The 20,453-nt window shown below is 34.2% G+C and overlaps 1 protein-coding gene and 1 pseudogene across 2 annotated transcripts in view; one reads left to right on the forward strand and one right to left on the reverse strand.

The window, feature by feature from the left end:
- TAOK1 (TAO kinase 1) overlaps nt 1-20,453 on the forward strand; it is a 142,696-nt gene that overhangs the window by 112,321 nt on the left and 9,922 nt on the right. For both annotated transcript variants that reach the window (XM_006925028.3, XM_025041560.1), the window contains 4 exons: nt 8,113-8,316; nt 10,186-10,425; nt 13,985-14,197; nt 15,086-15,268. In XM_006925028.3, coding sequence (XP_006925090.1) covers nt 8,113-8,316; nt 10,186-10,425; nt 13,985-14,197; nt 15,086-15,268 — 840 coding nt within the window. The remainder of the gene's footprint in view (nt 1-8,112; nt 8,317-10,185; nt 10,426-13,984; nt 14,198-15,085; nt 15,269-20,453) is intronic.
- LOC112473209 lies at nt 2,226-2,344 on the reverse strand (annotated as a pseudogene).

Below are 20,453 nucleotides of genomic sequence, written 5' to 3' on the forward strand. Positions count from 1 at the left end.
GTCCCATTTGTTTTTTTGTTGTTCTTTTTGTTTTCCTTGCTCAAGGCAACATATCAGAAAAAATATTACTAAGAGCAATGTCAGAGAGTTTACTGTCTTTTTCCTCTATGAGTTTTATGGTTTCAGTTCTTACATTTAAGGCTTTAATCCACTTTGAATTTATTTTTGTATATGATGTAAGAAGGTGATCTAGTTTTATTTTTTTGCATGTATCCAGTTTTCCCAACACCATTTATTGAAGAGACTGTCTTTACCCCATTGTATTTTCTTTCTTCCTTTGTTATAAATTAAGTGACTAAGGCATGGGTTTATTTATGGACTCTCTATTCTGTTCCATTGTCTTGTGTGTCTGTTTTTATGCTGCTACCATGCTGTTTTGATTGCTATAGCATTGTAACATAGTTTGATATCAGCTACTGTGATATCTCCAACTTTATTCTTCTTTCTCAGGATTGCTGTGGTTATTCAGGGTCTTTAATGGCTCCATATAAATTTTAGGATTATTTGTTCAAGTTCTGTTAAAAATGCCATTCGTATTTTGGTAGGGATTGAATTGACTCTACAGATTGTTTTGGGTAGTATGGACATTTTAACGATGTTTATTCTTCCTATCCAAATGCACAGTATGTTTTCATTTATCTGTATTTTCTTCAGTTTCTTTCTTCAATGTCTTACAATTTTCCAAGCATAAGTCTTTTACCTCTTTGGTTAAATTTATTCCTGGGTATTTTTTTTTTTTTTTTTACAATGTAAATGGGATTGCTTTCTTAATTTCTCTTTCTGATAATTCACTATTGGTATATAGGAATGCAACTGATTTCTGAATGTTAATTTTGTATCCTACTTTACTGAATTCATTTATCAGTTCTAATAGTTTTTTGATGGAATCCTTAGGATTCTCTCTATATAGTATCATGCCATCTGCAAATAATGACAGTTTTACTTCTTTCTAATTGGGATGCCTTTTATTTCTTGTGTGATTAATGTGGCTAGGACTTTCAATACTATATTGAATGAAAGTGTTGAAAGTGGGCATCCTTGTCTTGTTTCTGATTGTAAGGAAAACACTTTTAGCCTTTCACTGTTGAGTATGATTTTAGCTCTGGGTTTGTCATGTATGGTTTTTATTATATTGAGGTATGTTCCCTCTGTTTCCACTTTCCTGGGAGTTTATCATAAATGGATACTGGATTTTGTCAGACTTTTTCTGCATCTATTGATATGATCAATAGATGAATTTTATTCTTCATTTTGTTTACTATATCACATTAATTGATTTGTGGATATTGAACAAGCCTTTCATCCCTGGAATAAATCATTTGATTATGGTGTATGATCTTTTTAATGTATTGCTGAATTTGTTTTGTTAGTATTTTGTTGAGGATTTTAGTATTTTGCTGAGGATCTTATGTTCATCAGGGATGTTGGCCTATAATTCTCTTTTTTTGTAGTGTCTTTGGCTTTGCAATCAGGATAATGGTGGCCTCGTGAAATGAGCTTGGAACCCTTTCTTCCTCTTGAATTTTGGGCAATAGTTTTAGAAGGATAGATGTTAATTCTTCTTTCAATGTTTGGTAAAATTCACCTGTGAAGCTATCTAGCCTGACTTTTGTTTGTGAGAAGTTTTTGATTGCTGATTCTATTTTGTTAGTAGTGATCAGTCCGTTCAGATTTTCTATTTGTTCTTGATTCAGTCTTGGAAGATTGCATGTTTGTGGGAATTATCCATTTCTTCCAGATTGTTGAATTTCTTGATAGATAATTATAATATTTCCTTATAATCCTTTGTATTTCTGTGGTATCAGTTGTCACTTACCTCTTTCATTTCTAATTTTGTTTATTTGGATCCTCTTTTTTTTCTTGATGAGTCTGGTTAAAGGTTTATCAATTTTGTTTGTCTTTTCAGAGAACCAGCTATTGGTTTCATCGATCTTTTGTATTGTTTTATAAGACTATTTTGTTTATTTCTGCTCTGATCTTTATTTCCTTCCATCTACTAACTTTAGGCTTTGTTTGTTTTTGTTTTTCTTTTTCTGGTTTCTTTAAGTATAAGGTTAGATTGTGTTTATTTGAGATTTTTCTTGTTTCTTGAGGTAGGTCTGTATTGCTGTGAATTTCCTTTGGATTGCTTTCACTGTGTTTCATAAATTTTAGTCATGTTTTTATTTTCATTTGTCTCAAGATATTTTTTTTATTTCTTTTTCTTTTCTTTTTTTTTTTTTTAATACCTGCAGCACCTGGTCTTCCTAGGTGGTCTCCCATCCAAGTACTAACCAGGCCCAACCTTGCTTAGCTTCCAAGAACAGACGGAATTGGGCGTGTTCAGGGTAGCATGGCTGTAGATTTATTTCTTTCTTGATATCATTGTTAACCCATTCATTGTTCAGTAGTGTGTTATTTAGCCTCCATGTGTTTGTGTGTTTTATCCATTTTTTTCTTGTTATTGGTTTCTAGTTTCATACCATTGTGATCAGAGAAGATGCTTGATATGATTTCAGTCTTAAATTTATTGAGACTTGTTTTCTGGCCTAACATGTGGTCTGTATTGAAAAGAATGCATATTCTGCTGCTTTGGTGTGAAGTGCTCTAAAAATATCAGTTAAATCCATCTGATCTAATGTGTCATTTAAGACCACTGTTTTCTCGTTGACTTTATATCTGGAAGATTTATCCCTTAATATCAGTGGAGTGTTAAAGTTCCCTACTATGAATGTATTGCCATCAGTCTCTCCCTTTATATTAGTTAATATTTGCTTTATTTATGTGCTCCTATTTTTGGTACATAAATGTTCACAAGATTTATTTCCTCTTGTTAGATTGATCCTTTTATCATTATGTAATGTCCCTCTTTGTGTCTTATCATAACCCTTCTTTTCGTTTCCGTTTTCATGAAATACCTTTTTCCATCCCTTTACTTTCTGTGTGTGTTTTTTGACTCACACGTTGAAAGTATGTCTGAAGTATGTCTTTTGTAGACGGCATATGTATGGGTCTTGTTTTCTTATCCATTCAGCTACCCTATGTCTTTTGATCGGAGCATTTAATCCATTTACACTTAAAGTGATTATTGATAGGTACATAGTTATTGCCATTTTATTATTCATATTTATGTTTCCTTTTTTGTTTATTTCCCCCCCCTTCTTCTTAAGAAGTCCCTTTAACATTTCTTGTAATACTAGTTTGGTGGTGATGAATTCCTTTAGCATTTTCTTGTCTGGGAAGCTCTTTATATTGCCTTTAATTTTAAATGACAGCCTTGCTGGGTAGAGTAGTCTTGGTTGTAAAAAAGTTCCTTGCTTTTCATCACTTTGAATATTTTGCGCTATCCTTTCTGGTCTACAAAGTTTCTGTTGAGAAATCAGCTGACAGTCTTACAGGGGCTCCTTTGTAGGTAACTAACTGCCTTTCTCTTGCTGCTTTTAAGATTCTTTGTTTTTGACCTTTTGCATTTTAACTATGATGTGTCTTCATGTGGACCTCTTGGTTCATCTTGTTTGGGATTCTCTCTACTTCCTGAACTTGTATGTCTGGTTCTTTCGCCAGGTTAGGGAAGTTTTCAGTCATTATTTCTTCAAATAGGTTCTCAAAACCTTGTTCTCTCTCTTCTCCTTCTGGTACCGCTATGATGCAAATGCTGTTAACTTGATGTTGTCCCAGAGGTCCCTTTAACCAAGGGTCCCCAACCCCAGGCCGTGCACCAGTACAGGTATAGCCTGTTAGTAACCAGGCCGCACAGCAGGAGGTGAGCAGCAGGTGAGCAAAGCTTCATCTGTATTTGCAGCCGCTCCCCAGCACTAGCATCACCACCTCAGCTCCACCTTAGATCATCAGGCATTAGAGTCTCAGGAGTACTGGTCCCTGGTGCCAAAAAGTGTGGGGACCAGAGCCTTAAACGGTCCTCATTTCTTTTTATTCTTTTTTTTTTTTCTGCTGTTCTGATTGGATGTTTTCTTCTCCCTTATCTTCCCAACTGCTGACTTGATCCTCTGCTTCATCCAATCTGATGTTGATTCCTTCTTGTGTATTCTCCATTTCAGTTATTGTATTCTTCATTTCTGACTGGTTCATTTTTATGATTTCTATGCTTTTTTTTTTTTATAGTTGCTATCTCTTTGTTGAAGTGCTCACTAAGTTCCTTAAGCATCCTTATAACCATTGTTTTGGACTCTGTATCTGGTAAATTGCTTGCTTCCATTTTGTTTCTTTTTTTTCTGGAGTTTTCTCCTGTTCTTTCACTTGTGACATGTTTCTTTGTTTCCTCATTTTGGCTGCCACTCTATATTTGTTTCTGCTATGTCTCCCAGTCTTGGCAGACCTTACGTACTAGGTGCCCTTTGGGGCCCAGAGGCACAATCTTCCCAATCACCTGAGTCAGGTGTTCTAGAAGTGTCCCTTGTGTGGGTTGTGTGTGACCTGTTGTAGGTAAGCCTTGATTGCTGTTGGCATATCAGTGGATGGAACTGACCCTCGGTCTGACTGGTTATGAGAATTGGCCATGCCCACAGCATACAAACTACTCTGTGAGGGCTGACCCCATGAAATGGGATTTGTCTCAGAGGACTCTGGTGTATACCATTTGTGGGGCTAATCAGGTGGTGATCTTTTATGGTTTGAAGCTGGCCACCAGGTGTGCTGGTTCTGGGGCTTCTTAAAAGGAGCGCCTGTACAGACCAAGGTCAGCCACTGCCTTTGCCTGGTCCAGGGCTACCTGGTAGGAGCTACAAAGAGATTCACAGTTGGTCACTGCCTGTGCTTGACTTGGAGGTGCCACTCTGTGGACGAAGCCACTCTGTGAATCAAGGCCAGCTGTCACCAGTACTGGGCTTGGGGCAGCTAAGCTAAAGGCCCATTGATCCCCTAGGCCCGTTACTGCCTGCCACCTGTCCATAAGGCTCAGCTGCTGAAGGAACCTCAGGTGATATAGGAGTTGTGTGGAGCAGGATCTTGAGGAGTCACCAGTGTAGGGCGAGTAGTGTTCAATGGGTTAATGCAGATTCAGATTTGGCACCTATGCTGAGCCTGGGGCCCCTTTGCAAAAGACTGAAAGCCCACTGAGGCCAGCCACCTCTGACCCACTGTGGGCCTGCGGGAACCCCTGAGAGTTGTCCAAGAAAAACTGCAATGCTGGCGAACAACAGCTACCTGCCAGCCACAAAAGAAAAGCCTCTGGCATTGCTAAGTTGGGTGGGGCAGAGTCCTGGGGAGTCACCAGGGTGGAGTGAGCTGAGCTCACCAGGCCAAGAGAAATTCACATCTAGCCGAGGGGGGAGGCGGGGGATGGTGGTGTGGGGCTCAACATGGAAACAGTGGCGGCTTTTCATCTAGCCCTTGCCTAGAAGCCACACATTCAGTCTTTCCCTGTTATGTCTTTGGCACCTTCCCACTTGCTATCCATCTGCAGAAGCTCAGGGTGAGTTCCTGGGAGTGAGGGAGTCTGTGCCCAGGCCCTTTAAGAGGATGCCTGGGTTTTCCAGCTGCCTTCTATCTTATCAAGGAGACAGAATCCCAACTGATTTTCACAGATGTTCTGTGGGCTGCTCTTCCCAGCACTGGTGCTCCGAGCTGGGGAACCCAGTGTGGGGCTGGGACCCCTCACTCTTCAGGGGGTACCTCTGCAGCCGAGATATCCCTCCTTTCTCAACTGCCACACATGGGAGAGGGGCCATCCCATTTTGCATATCTGCCACTCCTACCAGTCCCGGTGTGAATTCCTTATATCCTTAGTTATAGGACTTGTGTTCATCTAGTCTTCAGATGGTTCTTTAGGTTGATCATTCTGTATTTTAATTGTAATTTTAATGCTGTCATGGGAGGAGGCAAACATAGCATCCACCTACTCTGCCATCTTGAACTCCTTTTCATTATTTTTGCAATTACAGTTGATATTCAATATTATGTTAGTTTCAGTTGTATAACATAGTGGTTAGACATTTGTGTAACTTATGAAGTGATCTCTTTGCTAAGTCTAGTACCCACCTGGCACCATACATAATTATTACAATATTATTGACTATGTTCCCTATGCAGAATAAATTTTTCTTCTGTTGTTGTGGCCACTAAATGTATATCAGTTTGAATGAAGACATCAATTATAATCAATTACTTATTAGCGAACTGAGAATCTTCACTTGAGTAGGATCTATAATTATCTCCTGAAAATATAAATTACTTTATTTATAATAGCTTTTCTATCCATTTATTAAGTAACTGGCTCATTATAAATAAAAACATTTGAGCTGTGATAAAAAGTCACATATTTCTCTAAAAGTAAACCATACCTTCTTTCTTACTTTTGGCTCAGAAGATTATAACAATTTGTTCTTATTCTGATTTTAACATAGAATAAGGATAAGGGGCATATTTGCTCTTTAACAGGAGAACATGTTGATTATTTCTTTATGGCCATATGATTTCATATTCATTTGCCCTTTATAAGCTGCTCTCTTTAACTTCTTTTAAAAGCAGATATAGTTTAACTTTGAAGAAAGCCTCAATTGTTCCAAGGTAATTTCTGAAAGGGAGTAATTATTCAGGGTAGTGTTGAGGACATAAAAATGATATATTCCCTCTTACAGATTGATTGAAAATTTTAATCCATGTAATTAATTATTAGCACAGTGGTAAATTAATTGATCTTGATAACAGTAATCTCTTTGATGTTAATGCTTTTGTGTGTGTAGGAATTTGCCTTACAATCACATAAATAACTTTTATTATGGACATATTGGTCACACAAGGACTTGCTATATATTCCCTGCCAAGTGAGCATCATTGACAAGATTTTTCCAACTCTAAAGGGTGTAACCTGAAATATGTTCTCACGACTATAATACAGAAGCAAACTCTGTATTTGAACATTGAGTTTTAAAAGATTGTAAATCGGGTTTAAACAAATTTGTTTAAACTTTAAACAAATATTCAACAAAACGCAGTACTATAGTTCTACTTCCCATTGAAATGAAATTTTTGTTTTATAGGTACATTGGTTTAGATAATCCTTTAAGCATATAGCGTATAGTCCTACTAATAAATTTATTTTCTTTTAGAAGCCAAGTTTATGTGTGTTTATTTAGTATAATGATTCTCTATATAGAGGAAGGATCATACTAGAGTCTTGGTGGGGATGTTCCCTGGCAAAAGTTTTGAAAAAGATACCCAGGTGATTCTCTATGTATGTCTCTCTTCCCATTGTGTACATACACATACAGTCTTACATTGAGAGCTACTGATTTATGTGCTTTCTGTTTTTATGTGTTTGAATATTTTATGAACTAAAGTTATAGAATTGGTCTTTTTCTTGAATACAGGGGAAGGACCATAACGTTAGTAGTCTCTGAAAAATCATACTTAGGAAAGGTGATTTATATTCTGTGCTGATTTATATTCTGTGCAATGTTGATGCTTTTTAGGTTGAAATTATACTATTAATTAGCATCCTAGGGTTTACCTCATTGAGTGTATCGTCAGTGCTCTCATTTTGCCCAATATACATGTATTTCATTTAGGTAGTTTATGAGATGACATTTAAAATGCTGTAGAAAAACATTGGTTTTGATTTGTTCTGTAGTTCTTAATGTTCAATATTAAATACCATTCATAAGGAAGGTTTCTATTCTCTTATGTTTTGTTAATATTCAATTTAATTTCTAATGCTTTTATATTTAGTCCATCCATAATTTTGCCAAAAACTTAATGTTTAGACTGTCAAACCAAGAACTGAAACATAACTATTTTAGCTCTAAGTTTAATTCACATACGAGTTTTATCTGAAAGCACTGCCTTCGGTCTCAGGAAGCATTTAAAGAAAGATGTATTTTACTTCATTTACCAATCATTTTGTGCTTTTGAAGCTAGAAACTATCATAAATGTTACTGTACCAAGTTAAAAGGTATACATGCTTTCTAGTGTACATTTTTCTTTTCCTGTCCTACTTCATAGGTAATGCAAAGAAAGGGAAAGTATTACTTACCTCCTTAAGGTCATTGCCCTGCCTGAGCATTTGAGAGGACACAGATAAAGTACTTTTATTTAAATTTACCAGATACCAAATGGTAGATTCATGTAGTTAATTTTTATGTATTTTGAACTAAGTTTTTTTTTTATGTTGCTAGGAGCTGAATGAAAACCAGAGCACTCCAAAAAAAGAAAAACAGGAGTGGCTTTCAAAGCAAAAGGAGAATATACAGCATTTCCAAGCAGAAGAAGAGGCTAATCTTCTTCGACGTCAGAGACAATACCTAGAGCTGGAATGCCGTCGCTTCAAGAGAAGAATGTTACTTGGGCGCCATAACTTGGAGCAGGACCTTGTCAGGGAGGTATGTTTGAATGATGTGAAATCAGAATATTTCCTGAAAAAAGGTCTGTCATATCCTAGCCTCAGAGTCTTTGTACTTGAACTTCCCTCTGCCTACATCCCGTGATATAGATATGACTTATTTTCTCCCTTCTTTCATATCTCTCTTCACATGTCACCTCCTCAGAAATGTCTTCCCTGATGACAGAATCCTTCTCCTTTTTTAAAATGTTCTTTGTACTTTTTCTTTTATATACACACACTTTTTTGGAGGAAGTCTCTCTCTCCTGCACCCCCTTAAAATAGAAATTATATGAAGTCACAGATTTTATTCAGGTCTTTGTATCCTAGTATCTGGCTCATAATAAGCATTCAACAAATATTATATTTATTTAAAAATAATAAATATTAAATCATTAATGAAAATTAATTTTTAAATGTGAGAAAATAAATTGGATAATTTAATGCCTTTTGATCTGAAATGGGTGTCATGAAGTGTGTTATTATTTAACACATTTAATAATCATGTAATTATTAATTGAGAAAATGTAGAAACTCTTATACCAATGAAATAAATAGTTGTTCTCATCAGAGATACCTATGAGCATAGGTAAATTTATTTCTAAGAGTGGCTTAAAATAAACTTTAAATATAGCATAATTGTTCACATTCACTAATAATTTAAAAATTCTTATTAAAAGTTACATCAGTTAGATAAGAACAATTTAAAAGATTGGTGACATCAAGTCCTAGTAGTGGCAAGGGGAAATGGGCAATGTTGGTAAGAGTATAAATTGATATTGCCCTTTTGGAGCATAATTGAAAAGTAGCTTTTAAAATGTAGTATGCACGTATGCTTTTACCCATTAAATCCATTTCTAGAAATGTGTTCTGAAGAGATAATAACATGATTATATGATGCATCATGCATATTTATTGAATTTTATTTATAAAGCAAAAAATGGAAAAATTATGGTATTGCAAAACAGAAGCTTACTATGAAACTTAGAAAAAAATTTATATGTACTGATCTGATCTAGATATATGTCCATTATATTATTAGGTGAAGAAAGCACATTACATGCCTATAATATATATTATTATTCAGCTTTTAAAACTGTATGTTTTTATATAATAGATATAATAAGGATAGAGAAGGTTGAGAAGCATTTATACCAACTGTTGGCCTCTGGAGAATGAGTTTGCAGAGGCAAAAGGGGCAAGTTTGACTTCTACATTTGTGTGTATTGTATACTTGTTCTTTTTAATCCGAAAAAAGAAATAATATTTATTGAGTATCATGTGCTAGGTATCATTTCGAGAACTTTCCATTTGCGAACTCATTTTATCCTCGCATTAACTCTAGAAAATAACTATTATTATTTCTGTTTGAGAAGTTATGAAACTGAAGCACAAGGACTGACCCAAGGACTTAATGCTCATAAGTAGCAGAAGCAGGAATTAGAATACAGGCAGAGTAGCTCTAGAGTCCATGTTCTTAATCACCACACTATAGTAGGTGTATTACATGTAGTAGGATTGAATAGTAAACTGAAGAAATTGAAAAGATGTCTTAGGAGCCCTCATCAGATATAAAATTAGGAAACAATAAAAGAAGGAAATACATTAAGCCTCTTGAGATAGATTTGGTATGTTTTAAGCTTACTGCATAAAATAGTATTAATGAATAGTAAATGAATAGAATATGGAAATCTGTGCTCCTAATTGCCCATTTACTACAGTGAAAGTCATAAAACTCTAATATTTACTATGAAGCCATTATTGAATAAGAGGATTACATCTATTTCTTAGTTAATCTGTTTCTTGGGATTTTTTTTCCTGGCATTATATAGCAGTAAAGTATACCTTTGTCTTTTGTGTTATGGATTAGGAATTAAATAAAAGGCAGACCCAAAAGGACTTAGAGCATGCCATGCTACTGCGACAGCATGAGTCCATGCAGGAACTGGAGTTCCGCCACCTCAACACAATTCAGAAGATGCGCTGTGAGCTGATCAGATTGCAGCATCAAACTGAGCTCACTAACCAGCTGGAATATAATAAGCGAAGAGAACGAGAACTAAGGCGAAAGCATGTCATGGAGGTTCGACAACAGCCCAAGAGCCTGAAGGTATCTTTAGTCTAAGCTTCTTGACAGGAAAAAGAGATAAAAGGCATCCATATAAACAGTAAAAGTCTTAAGACAGATAGATGTCTGTCATAAAGAAATTGACTATTTTCTTTCATTTTAAGTATATTTGGTTAGTTTTAATGTGGAGTAGCTGTAGCTACAGACTTTTGCTTATGTATTTCTCAGCAGAGTACTCCAAAATGGCCAAATTTTAACTATGAGAAGTGCCATAAATAAGAATCAAAATTCTTATTTTAAATGTACCCAGCTGTTCAGTGCTGATATTACATGTCACCATGCTAACTTGTTGGCTTCTCTCAGTTCCAAGTAATATAGTTTTGGAATGTTATTTGCTCTAAATATGATTTGTATGCAAAACAGACGCTTAAATTTCTTATCATTAGAGAAGCCAGTGAATGAAAAAATACCTTTTTAATTCTTCTCCCTTCACGATCAATACTCATCTTAAGAGGAATAGTGGAATCATCTCAGGACTTTAAATTTTATATTTGCTTTGAATAGAGGAATTCATTCACATGGTATGAAATTTGAACGATACCAAAGCATCTTATAAAGTTAAAGGTCTCCCTCTCTCCCCTTGTCTCTTCAGCCACCTGGTCCAGCCCCATTCACCAAAGTCAACCAGAGTTAACAATTCCAAGAAATTTTCAAGTTTTATGACTTGTAATAAATATTTGAAGGAGTATAGTCACATGACTCTTAATAAACAAAAACCACCTACTCTATAGGCTACTAACCATATTATTGCCTCAATCTGTACATGTCTTCACATTTAAAATTTTTATTTATATCTAGTAAGGCCCAGATTCCATAGTATTTTCTTTTTTAAGCCCTTCTTTCTTTTCAAAACTATTTGATAATTAAACAATAAAACAATTCTTGGTCTGAAATGAATAACTGTCCTGGAATGAAGTGAAATTCATTCAGAGATATTCTAAGTCAAAATGTAGAAGCTACACCACATCCAGTGGTATCTCCAATTCCTACCCAATTCCAGTCAAACAAGCTGTTCTGAACAAATAAAGAAGAACAGCTGTTTTTCCCTTTGTTGTGAACCTGAGTAAAATTTCACTCTGCTGTGTCTTCAAAACAGCTAATTAATATCATTTATAATGTAGCTTATGTTGACTACCCACATAACTTTTGTTAGTCATTACTTAGAAAAATTGCAATTCATAATGATTTTTCAGATTTATTTTGCCTTTTTAGTAGAGAAGTATGTACTCTTCGGCTACAGAATAGATTTTTAAAACAACATGTCTGTGAAATTAACTATGGTTTTAAAGTCAGCAGCATCTAGAAGTAAACCATACTGAAAGCTTATTAGTTTTCTGTAGTTATACTGTAAATCTGATATGACTGCATTTCTCTGAGATAAATAGTTGTTTGATTTTTAACACTTAGAGTTTCCTGTTGGAGCCTTTTCAGTTTGAAAACTTGTACACACTAGTCTGATTTTTGCAGATACTACACAAAAAGTGAGGAGAATAATAATGTTTCACAATCATAGATTTTGGATAGAATGCCTCCTTCTGATGACAGATGAGCTCAAGAATTCCAATAAAAGAAATTGTTTTGTTAGTTTAGTAGAAAAGAAAATCACCATGTTCCTCTTAGTTGTGTATATCTATCTACTTACTCAATTTGAATAAAACAGACTAGATTTTAACACCAAGTTATCCTATTTTTATGTATCTAAGAAGTAGTTACCTCTTCCAACTTTCTCCAAGATTTTAAAGGTGGGTAGGGGAGCTACAGTTTGAGCATTTAAGTTGACTAAGATTTGTTGGGGTTGGAGTACCGTTTATATGAAATGTGTTGGGTAAACACCTATTGCCTGCTCTGCTGTTTCTTCATTGGCCATCCAACTGGTGCTTTGTCAGTGTTAAATGAGTAGAAACAACTAACTTACATTCATCTTGCTTTCACTGAGTCAAACACTGAGGGATATAGTTTATTCTTGGTATAAGTATTATCCTTCTTGTTGAGGAAAAAATTCCTATATGAAAAAATGGATGTTAGCTGAGCCTATTATAATTTCACAATATATGTAAATCAAACCATCGTGTTCTATACCTTAAACTTATACAGTGATATATATCAATTTTTCAGTAAAACTGGGAAAAAATCATTAAGTGGAAAAAAATTATTTTCAAGGAGTCCTTTTTTTTCTCATTAGGCTAATGATATGGAATGATTATAGTTATCTTGGCACAATATTTAAAAAATAAAAAAATTTAAAGGAGTGGAGGCTACTATACAGAGGCAGAAGACAATGTCTAAATTTCACTGTTCCGTTCCTGGCTAACTTGGAAGAGTTTTTTTAACTGAGGGCAGTATTTAAGAGCCATGCTATTAAGCATAGCTAAGCCAAAAGTTTCTCTTTCTAGCTAGACATTTATTGACCCTTCACAGAATAAAGGTATATGACCATGACTTAGTGCCTCAGTTGGTATAAAATATGGAAAGGTTATATTTGATGATATAGAATGGGTGGGGGAGGCAAACAACTACTTCCTTGACAAGTGTATTACTTTGGTCATATATGCATTCGTTGCACACTGAATCAACCAATTAATATCTGGTGATATTTATATTAAGGTATAATTTCAACTGTAGGTTCTGCCTTAGTGTAGTAAATGAATATATTCTCACCAGTAGGCTTGATCAGTACACCTTATAGAAACATATTTCACCTTATTAAGTTTTGTTAAAACCTGAGTTCATGGGATGCCTAACCTATGATTAACCAAAAACTAAAGCCAAAATTCTTATGTCTCTGAACTCAAATTATTTTATCACAGAAATGTTTATGTAGTTCATGTTTATCATCACCCCAAGAAGGGTCGTCCCCTCCCTTGCCCATAACTTTTGTTTGACATTTGAAAGATTAGTTAACTCTACTGACTTTCAAGTTTTTGGTTGCAGAGTTAAAGAGTAAACTATTACTAAATATGTTTCTACCTAGTTTATTCCCTTAAGATAAAGACCAATTGTAACAACAGTATTAGTTACTAATACCTAATTTTTATGGGGTCTGTCATAGACTATGAAGTTGGATTGAGATTGTTATTGGAGCAAAGTATCTCAGATAAGGAACAAAGTAAATATGCTTATTTAATGCCTCAGAGTCTGATACAATATTGTCTGGCCATATCTACTTTTATATCTACTACATTTATATAGTGCTTTTATATCTACTACATTTAATGCATGAAAAGAGATTTAATTTTCTATCAATATATACAGTAATCAAAACAAAATTTTATATTTACTCAAGTCACTAAACTTACTAGCAAAATAATGAGTATTGCTTGAAACCCTGTGATAAATGAGGTGCTTGGTATTCTCATGATTTAAGAGTTTTGTTATAAAAAAGTATATAGAATTCAGTGGTTTGACCCAGTACCTGCAACCTTGTGATCTGACCTTTTTGTTTTTTCTCCCCTTTCTTTAAGTAGTGTTTGTTTTCATGTAAGCATAAGATATACCAAATACCATATGTTAAAATTATATACGTCTATTTTTTTCTTCCTAGTCTAAAGAACTCCAAATAAAAAAGCAGTTTCAGGACACTTGCAAAATCCAAACCAGACAGTACAAAGCATTAAGAAATCACCTACTGGAGACTACACCAAAGAGTGAGCACAAAGCTGTTCTGAAACGTCTCAAGGAGGAGCAGACCCGGAAGTTAGCCATCTTGGCTGAGCAGTATGACCACAGTATTAATGAAATGCTGTCCACACAAGCTGTGAGTTAATTTTATTTAGACAAAACAATTCAGCGTCCCTTTCTTTCTGCCATCTGAATAAAATCCCAGCAATTAAAATATTAGTTGAAAGTGATAGCTCTTCTACAGCTTGGGAAATAGTGGTAGTATTTCGTATTCTTCCTGTTCTCAGCATTGCTTGGAAGCAGACATCATATTTGTAGAATTCTCATTGATCCATTTAGGCACGAAGTTCTAAATAAGCTTTCTGCCGGTACCTCTCAGATGTTTAGTACATATCCCAACAGCTTATGAAGGTTAGAACAGCAGCATTGTTAAGCATTGGGCAAAAAATACTAATTGAAAATCCAAATGGTCACATTTGAGTGCTAATATAAAATATTGTCTATATGAGCATTGTAAACTTTTTCTTAAGGGCCAGATAGTAGGTATTTTAGGCTTTGTGGGCCAGGAGGCAAAATTGATGATATTCTGTAGGTACTTATATAGCCATTTAAAATTTCAAAGTGTAAAGACCATTCTTAACTAGTGGGCTGTTTAAAACACACGCATGCGCGCAGGCACTCAGCTGCCCAGGTTTGGCCCATAGGCTGTAGTTTTGCTAGTCCCTGTTTTGCATTTATTTCCATTGAAGAAAAGAGATTCAGAGTCTTATATCACCTAATCAGATTCTAAATATTTCTTAAGAAAAATATGGTTATTTAGGCATGCTCCAAATAGCTTATGATAACGTTATCTTTATGTCACCATGGGTTACTGTGCCATCCTTTTTCAGAGATGTTTACTCTAAGATACAAGAGAGAACAATCACGTATCCTACAAGAGTAATCTGTCTTCTCTCACACTCTTTTCCATAGGTCATGAATAGATAGCTCACAGTAGGATATATCTGTTTTCTTTCTGTTTCAGCTGCGTTTGGATGAAGCACAGGAAGCAGAGTGCCAGGTTTTGAAGATGCAGCTACAGCAGGAACTGGAGCTGTTGAATGCATATCAGAGCAAAATCAAGATGCAAGCCGAGGCACAACATGATCGAGAGCTTCGGGAGCTTGAACAGAGGGTCTCCCTCCGTAGGGCACTCTTAGAACAAAAGGTATAAGTAATAGAAGGAAGGTAATTGTGCTTGTATGTGCTTTCTTCAGAAACATTTTATAAACATATTTTCATATTGACAGAGGTGGCATTAGACTGTTTTCACAATACTATATTTCCTTAATTCTAGTTTTGGTAGTGGTTTTCTTTTTCTTTAAAATTATTGATTCAGAAATGAACCTTATAATGAGTTCTAGACATCAAGGGAATGTAATTAAGTGGTAATTGCTAGAAGAAGGATGTGGATTATGTGAAGACAGTTGAATTGTGAGATAGTAACTCTGGCTCCATGTTCCTCACTTTTGCGTACCTAGCTCTACCTAAGGATATTGGAGAAAAACTTGGATAGTGAAGAAAAAGAACCTTAGTAATTGCCTGTCAGAGGCAGGGACAAAGGATCAGGAATGTATACTTTAGTTATACATCCTGGGCCTGGAACTATACAGATTGGTGGAAGATTACTAGATGACAGAAGGTAAAAAACCAGTTCCACACAGTTGAAAAGTCAGGCTGAAAATGTTATTTTCAGATGTATTTTTTTTTTTTTTAATTCTTTTTTTATTTGTCAGATGCATTAGAGAATAGAACTAATCACCAAATTCATTTCTATCCTTTAAGATACTTAAGGGGGTGTGTGTGTGTGTGTAAAGGGTGATGGGCAGAAGATTTTGATAGAGAAAGAGGAAAGGTATTTGTTAGGATGTAGTAGAATATCAGTTGTATCCATGATTCAAAGCTATGTTTTAGAATTCCTGAGATTTAACTTCCTAATAGCTGATACAGTCTTAGGTCCATTAATCCATTATAAATTAATACTTACCTAATGGTCTTGCCTACTAAAAGTTGTCATTGTTTCTGGACCATTGGCTCATAGATTTCCTCTATTTCCTACAGTTCTTATGATAAAGATAGAATGTCTTATTAAATTAAAAAATATACTTTTAAAAAGCCCACCTAAATAGTATGTTATTGTTTCTCTGGCACAGTTATCTTTATTACTGCCTTCTTTGAGAGGTATTTGATTCTAAAAATTATTTCAATTATATTCAAGATGGAAAGAGAAACATAAACATTTTGAGAAAAATTGTCCCATGTACAGATTCATAAATCTGATTCCAACTTTCATATTTAAAATTCAATCCAAAGTTTTGTCTCTAATGCTTCAAAATTATTACTAAAAGAAAAACTCCCTATAGTATTTCAGGAATAGCATTGTGAGAGAAATATTGGTACTTGTAAAATATATTTGTGTTTTTAGCTCCACCTTGTGGAGTCATTTCACTATATGAAATGACTAATCAGTGCTAGTCATTTCACTACATGAATGACAGTGCTAGTCATTTCACTATATGAACCAAAGCCTGCATGTTCTACAAAGCCTAATAAAATGTGAAGTATAAAACTGATACTCATTGGTGAAGGTGATGTGGCACTCTCATGCATTCTTATTAAATTTTGGAAAGTAATTTGGAAGTCTGTACTGAGCTTTGGAAATATTAAGTATTTAAGACTTAGAATTCTAGGGAAAAGAAATCCAAAATATGGGGGGAAATATGCATAAATATGGTAATTACAGCATATTTTATAATGGCTTAAAACATCTAACTATCTAAAATAGAGAGATAAGGAGCATTTGAGATCTTGCTCCCAACATATGTTGTCAGTTTGGGCTCAGATAAAGTCATAAAAATTCAGAAATAAACAAATGAATAAAATAGAGAGATAATTAAGTAATTATGGCCAAGCCACTAAATAAAATATCATTCAGCCCTTTATATGATGGCTACAAAGACAGTTTTACTATGACTATGTTGAATATGGTAACACATTATGATGAATAAAATAAAAAAGAGATCACCTTAAAGATCTTTGAGTTGAAGTAATGCTAGTGGCTATATTAATATGGTAGATTGGTTTGTTTTCCTATTTTACTCTTTTTAATGTGGTTACTTTGATAATGGGAAATGCAAAAGATTATTTAGTATTAATAATAAAAGAACAATAGGTTTATAAATCTATAGTGCTTTGAGTTGCTACTTGATTTTTAGGGCTAATGTTTACATTTCAAATGAAGTACATGACTATAAAGCAGTTTAGAGTCAGTTGGCACCTACCAAGGCTATATACCTTCTCTACAAAAACCTTGAAAATTTTTAACAGCTATATATTTTCTGCACTTTGTGCTTCTTGTACAGATAAGAAACAGTTATTTGAAAATAAGTGGAGGTAGAACCAGAGTGAACATTGTTTCTAGATGAAAAATAATTTTGTTTGAAGATTGTTGTAAGCCTCCAAATGAACCAGTTGTTCTTTTAGGTTGAGACGCCAACAAAGTAAGCCTCTCTTGACTCACATGAGGTCTTTTTATAACTCTTCTCATACTTCATTCACATTAAAATTTCAGCAACATGACAGCATAACTATAAATGTTAAATTCCATGTGAATTTTATACATTAAAAAGTGGCAGTATTTCCAAAGTATAAATGGACTTTTTTTGTGTTATCATTTCATTTAATGTTCTCTCAATATTTCATTTAGTATCAACATCATGGTTGAGAGTTTTGAAGTAAGAATTGATCATTGGAATATCTTATAGGACCTTTCTTCGTGGAATTGAATATATTCACACAAAAATACCACATTTAATTTCAAAAAATAGTTTGAGAGAGTCTCTCAAAAGTCTTACAGTAACTCATCTACCCAATGAAAACATCTTTTTAATTTGCAATAAAAGTAACCTGTTTTAAAAGAAATGAGAATTAATGTAGGCTATCATAAATCTTAGTTTTTATTTTTATTTCATTGAAAATTTTTCTGAGTTTTTTAAAAGACAAAACTAAATCAAATGAAATTGAAGCGGTATTTACTGGATAAAAGATTGAGAAGCATTAATATGCTTAATATTTTTATCATGAATTTTCTTCAAATATGCAAGGCATTTAGATTATTACATGCTCTGTACATTCCCATCATTTATTAGATCCCTCAAATTAAAATAAATGCTTTTGATGGATGGATATTTGAAATTTTTACATATGAAATATTTAGAAGAAAAAGTTGAAGTTCTTTGAATCCATAGAGAGATGTAAATCTAATTCTATACGAATTGAGTATTTTATGTATAGCTATTAAGAGTGGAAAAATTATTTTACAAAAATAATCACTTTTCTAAACTTGGTAAATATAAAGAAATAAATAAACATTCAAATGTCTTTAATTTCACCACTCAGAAATCATCACAGTTAACAATTTGATTTCTTTCCCTCAGAAGAAGCCTTCACATTTAAGCTGTTCTTCAACCTTCATATAAAATGCCCTCTCTAAACCTTTGTAACACTTTAGTATTTAGAACTTTGAATAATTTTCAAACTTTTATTACTGAAGTCCATTCTAGCCTATTTGTAATTCCCCCAAACACTTATTTTATCACTTTTCCATGCCTTTACATATTCCCTCTGATGAAAATACCTTTCCGTCCCCTTGTTTTCCTGGTAAACAAGTCTAGTCTTTACCACCTCTTGAGAAGATTTCTTTGTCCTACTCTCTGTTCAGTATAGAGTGGATCACTCTATCCCTTTGTATTTCTGCTATACCTTATAAATCTTTTATTATATCTTATATTCTATTGCAGTTTTTTATTTCCATGTGTTTCCCATGCTGATCTGTTTTTTTTTTTTAAGGGCACTTTTTAAAACTTAGAAACTAAATATATTTGTTGAGCCAGATTTCTGTAGAAAGCAATCACAGTTGGCTTAAGTCCTCAAATATCTTGAAACCTGATTATTTACTGCTCCTTTACAAATTCTCTTTATTTCCTTTTTTAAAAAAACTTTATTATAGAAATTTTCAAACATATGCAAAAGTAGGCGGAATTAGTACAATGAAATCCCTAAGTGCTCATCACCTAGCTTTCACAGTTATCAATATTTTCCTAATTTTTTCTTATCTATTTCCCTGTTCCACATGCACACAACTTATCAAAGGTGCAGGAGTTAGAGGGGAGTGTATGGGGTACTTTAAAGCAAATCCCAGCATAGCATTATTTCACTTCTAAATATAGATAAAGACTTGTTAACCATAATTCCACTATGATATCTAACAAAATTATAAATTCTTAATATTTTCTGATACTCAGTCCATGTCTAAATTTCCCCTTTTATCTCAAAAAAAAGTTTTGATCTTCAAGTTGGTTCATTTGGATTGGGGCCCTAACAAGGTCCAGATGTTTGCTTAATTGTCTTTTAGTCCATACCAGGTCCCACTCACCCCCCTTTTTAAAATTGTGGATTTGATCATTTGCTCTGTAGGAATTCTCACATTCTGGATTTGGCTGATCGCATCCTCATGTCATTTAATGTATTCTTCTCTCCTTCATATTTCCTGTAAACTGGTAAATAGATTTAGATGCATGATTATATTTAGATTCTATTTTTTTTTTCAATTTTGTAAGGAATTTTTATAAGGTTTACTATGTACTTCCTTTTGTATCATTGTCCCACTTTTTAAATTTTATTCTAATTAGTTTTCAAGTATATAGTACATTGGTTAGACATCTATATAGTTCATAAAACAATCTCCCTAATTGCTCCCTCCCTCCCCTGACCCTTCACCTAGCCAACATATTAATGCTAACTGCATTCCCTATGCTGTGCTCCCCATCCCCGTGACTGTCCATCAGCTACTAATTTGCACTTCTTTAATTCTTCACCCCATTTTCCCAGCCCCCCCAACCCCCCGCCCACTGTCACCAAATTGTCAACTATATTTGTGAGTCTGTTTTTGACTAGTTTGTTCTTTTTATTCCTTAGATTCTGCATATAAATGAAATCATATAGTGTTTATCTTTCTCTGTCTGACTTAAATAACTTCTAGATCCATCAAAGCAATATCTTTTTCCATCTCCTTCCTTTTAGTCTCTGTGTGTCTTAATCTGAAGTGAGTCTCTTGTAAGCAGAATATGTAGGGGTCTTGTTTTCTTATCCATTTAGCCACCCTATCTTTTGGTTGGAGCACTTAATTCTTTTCCATTTAAAGTACTTATTGATAGGAATGTAGTTGTTACCATTCTTTATTCCTGTTTTTGGTACATGTTTTTTCTTCTTAAAGAAGTCCCTCCAACATTTTCTGTAATACTGGCTTGGTGGTGATAAATTCCTTTAGCTTATTTTTGTCTGGGAAGCTCTTT

Source organism: Pteropus alecto, unplaced genomic scaffold, assembly GCF_000325575.1.
Source record: "Pteropus alecto unplaced genomic scaffold, ASM32557v1 scaffold98, whole genome shotgun sequence".
Lineage (NCBI taxonomy): Eukaryota > Metazoa > Chordata > Mammalia > Chiroptera > Pteropodidae > Pteropus > Pteropus alecto.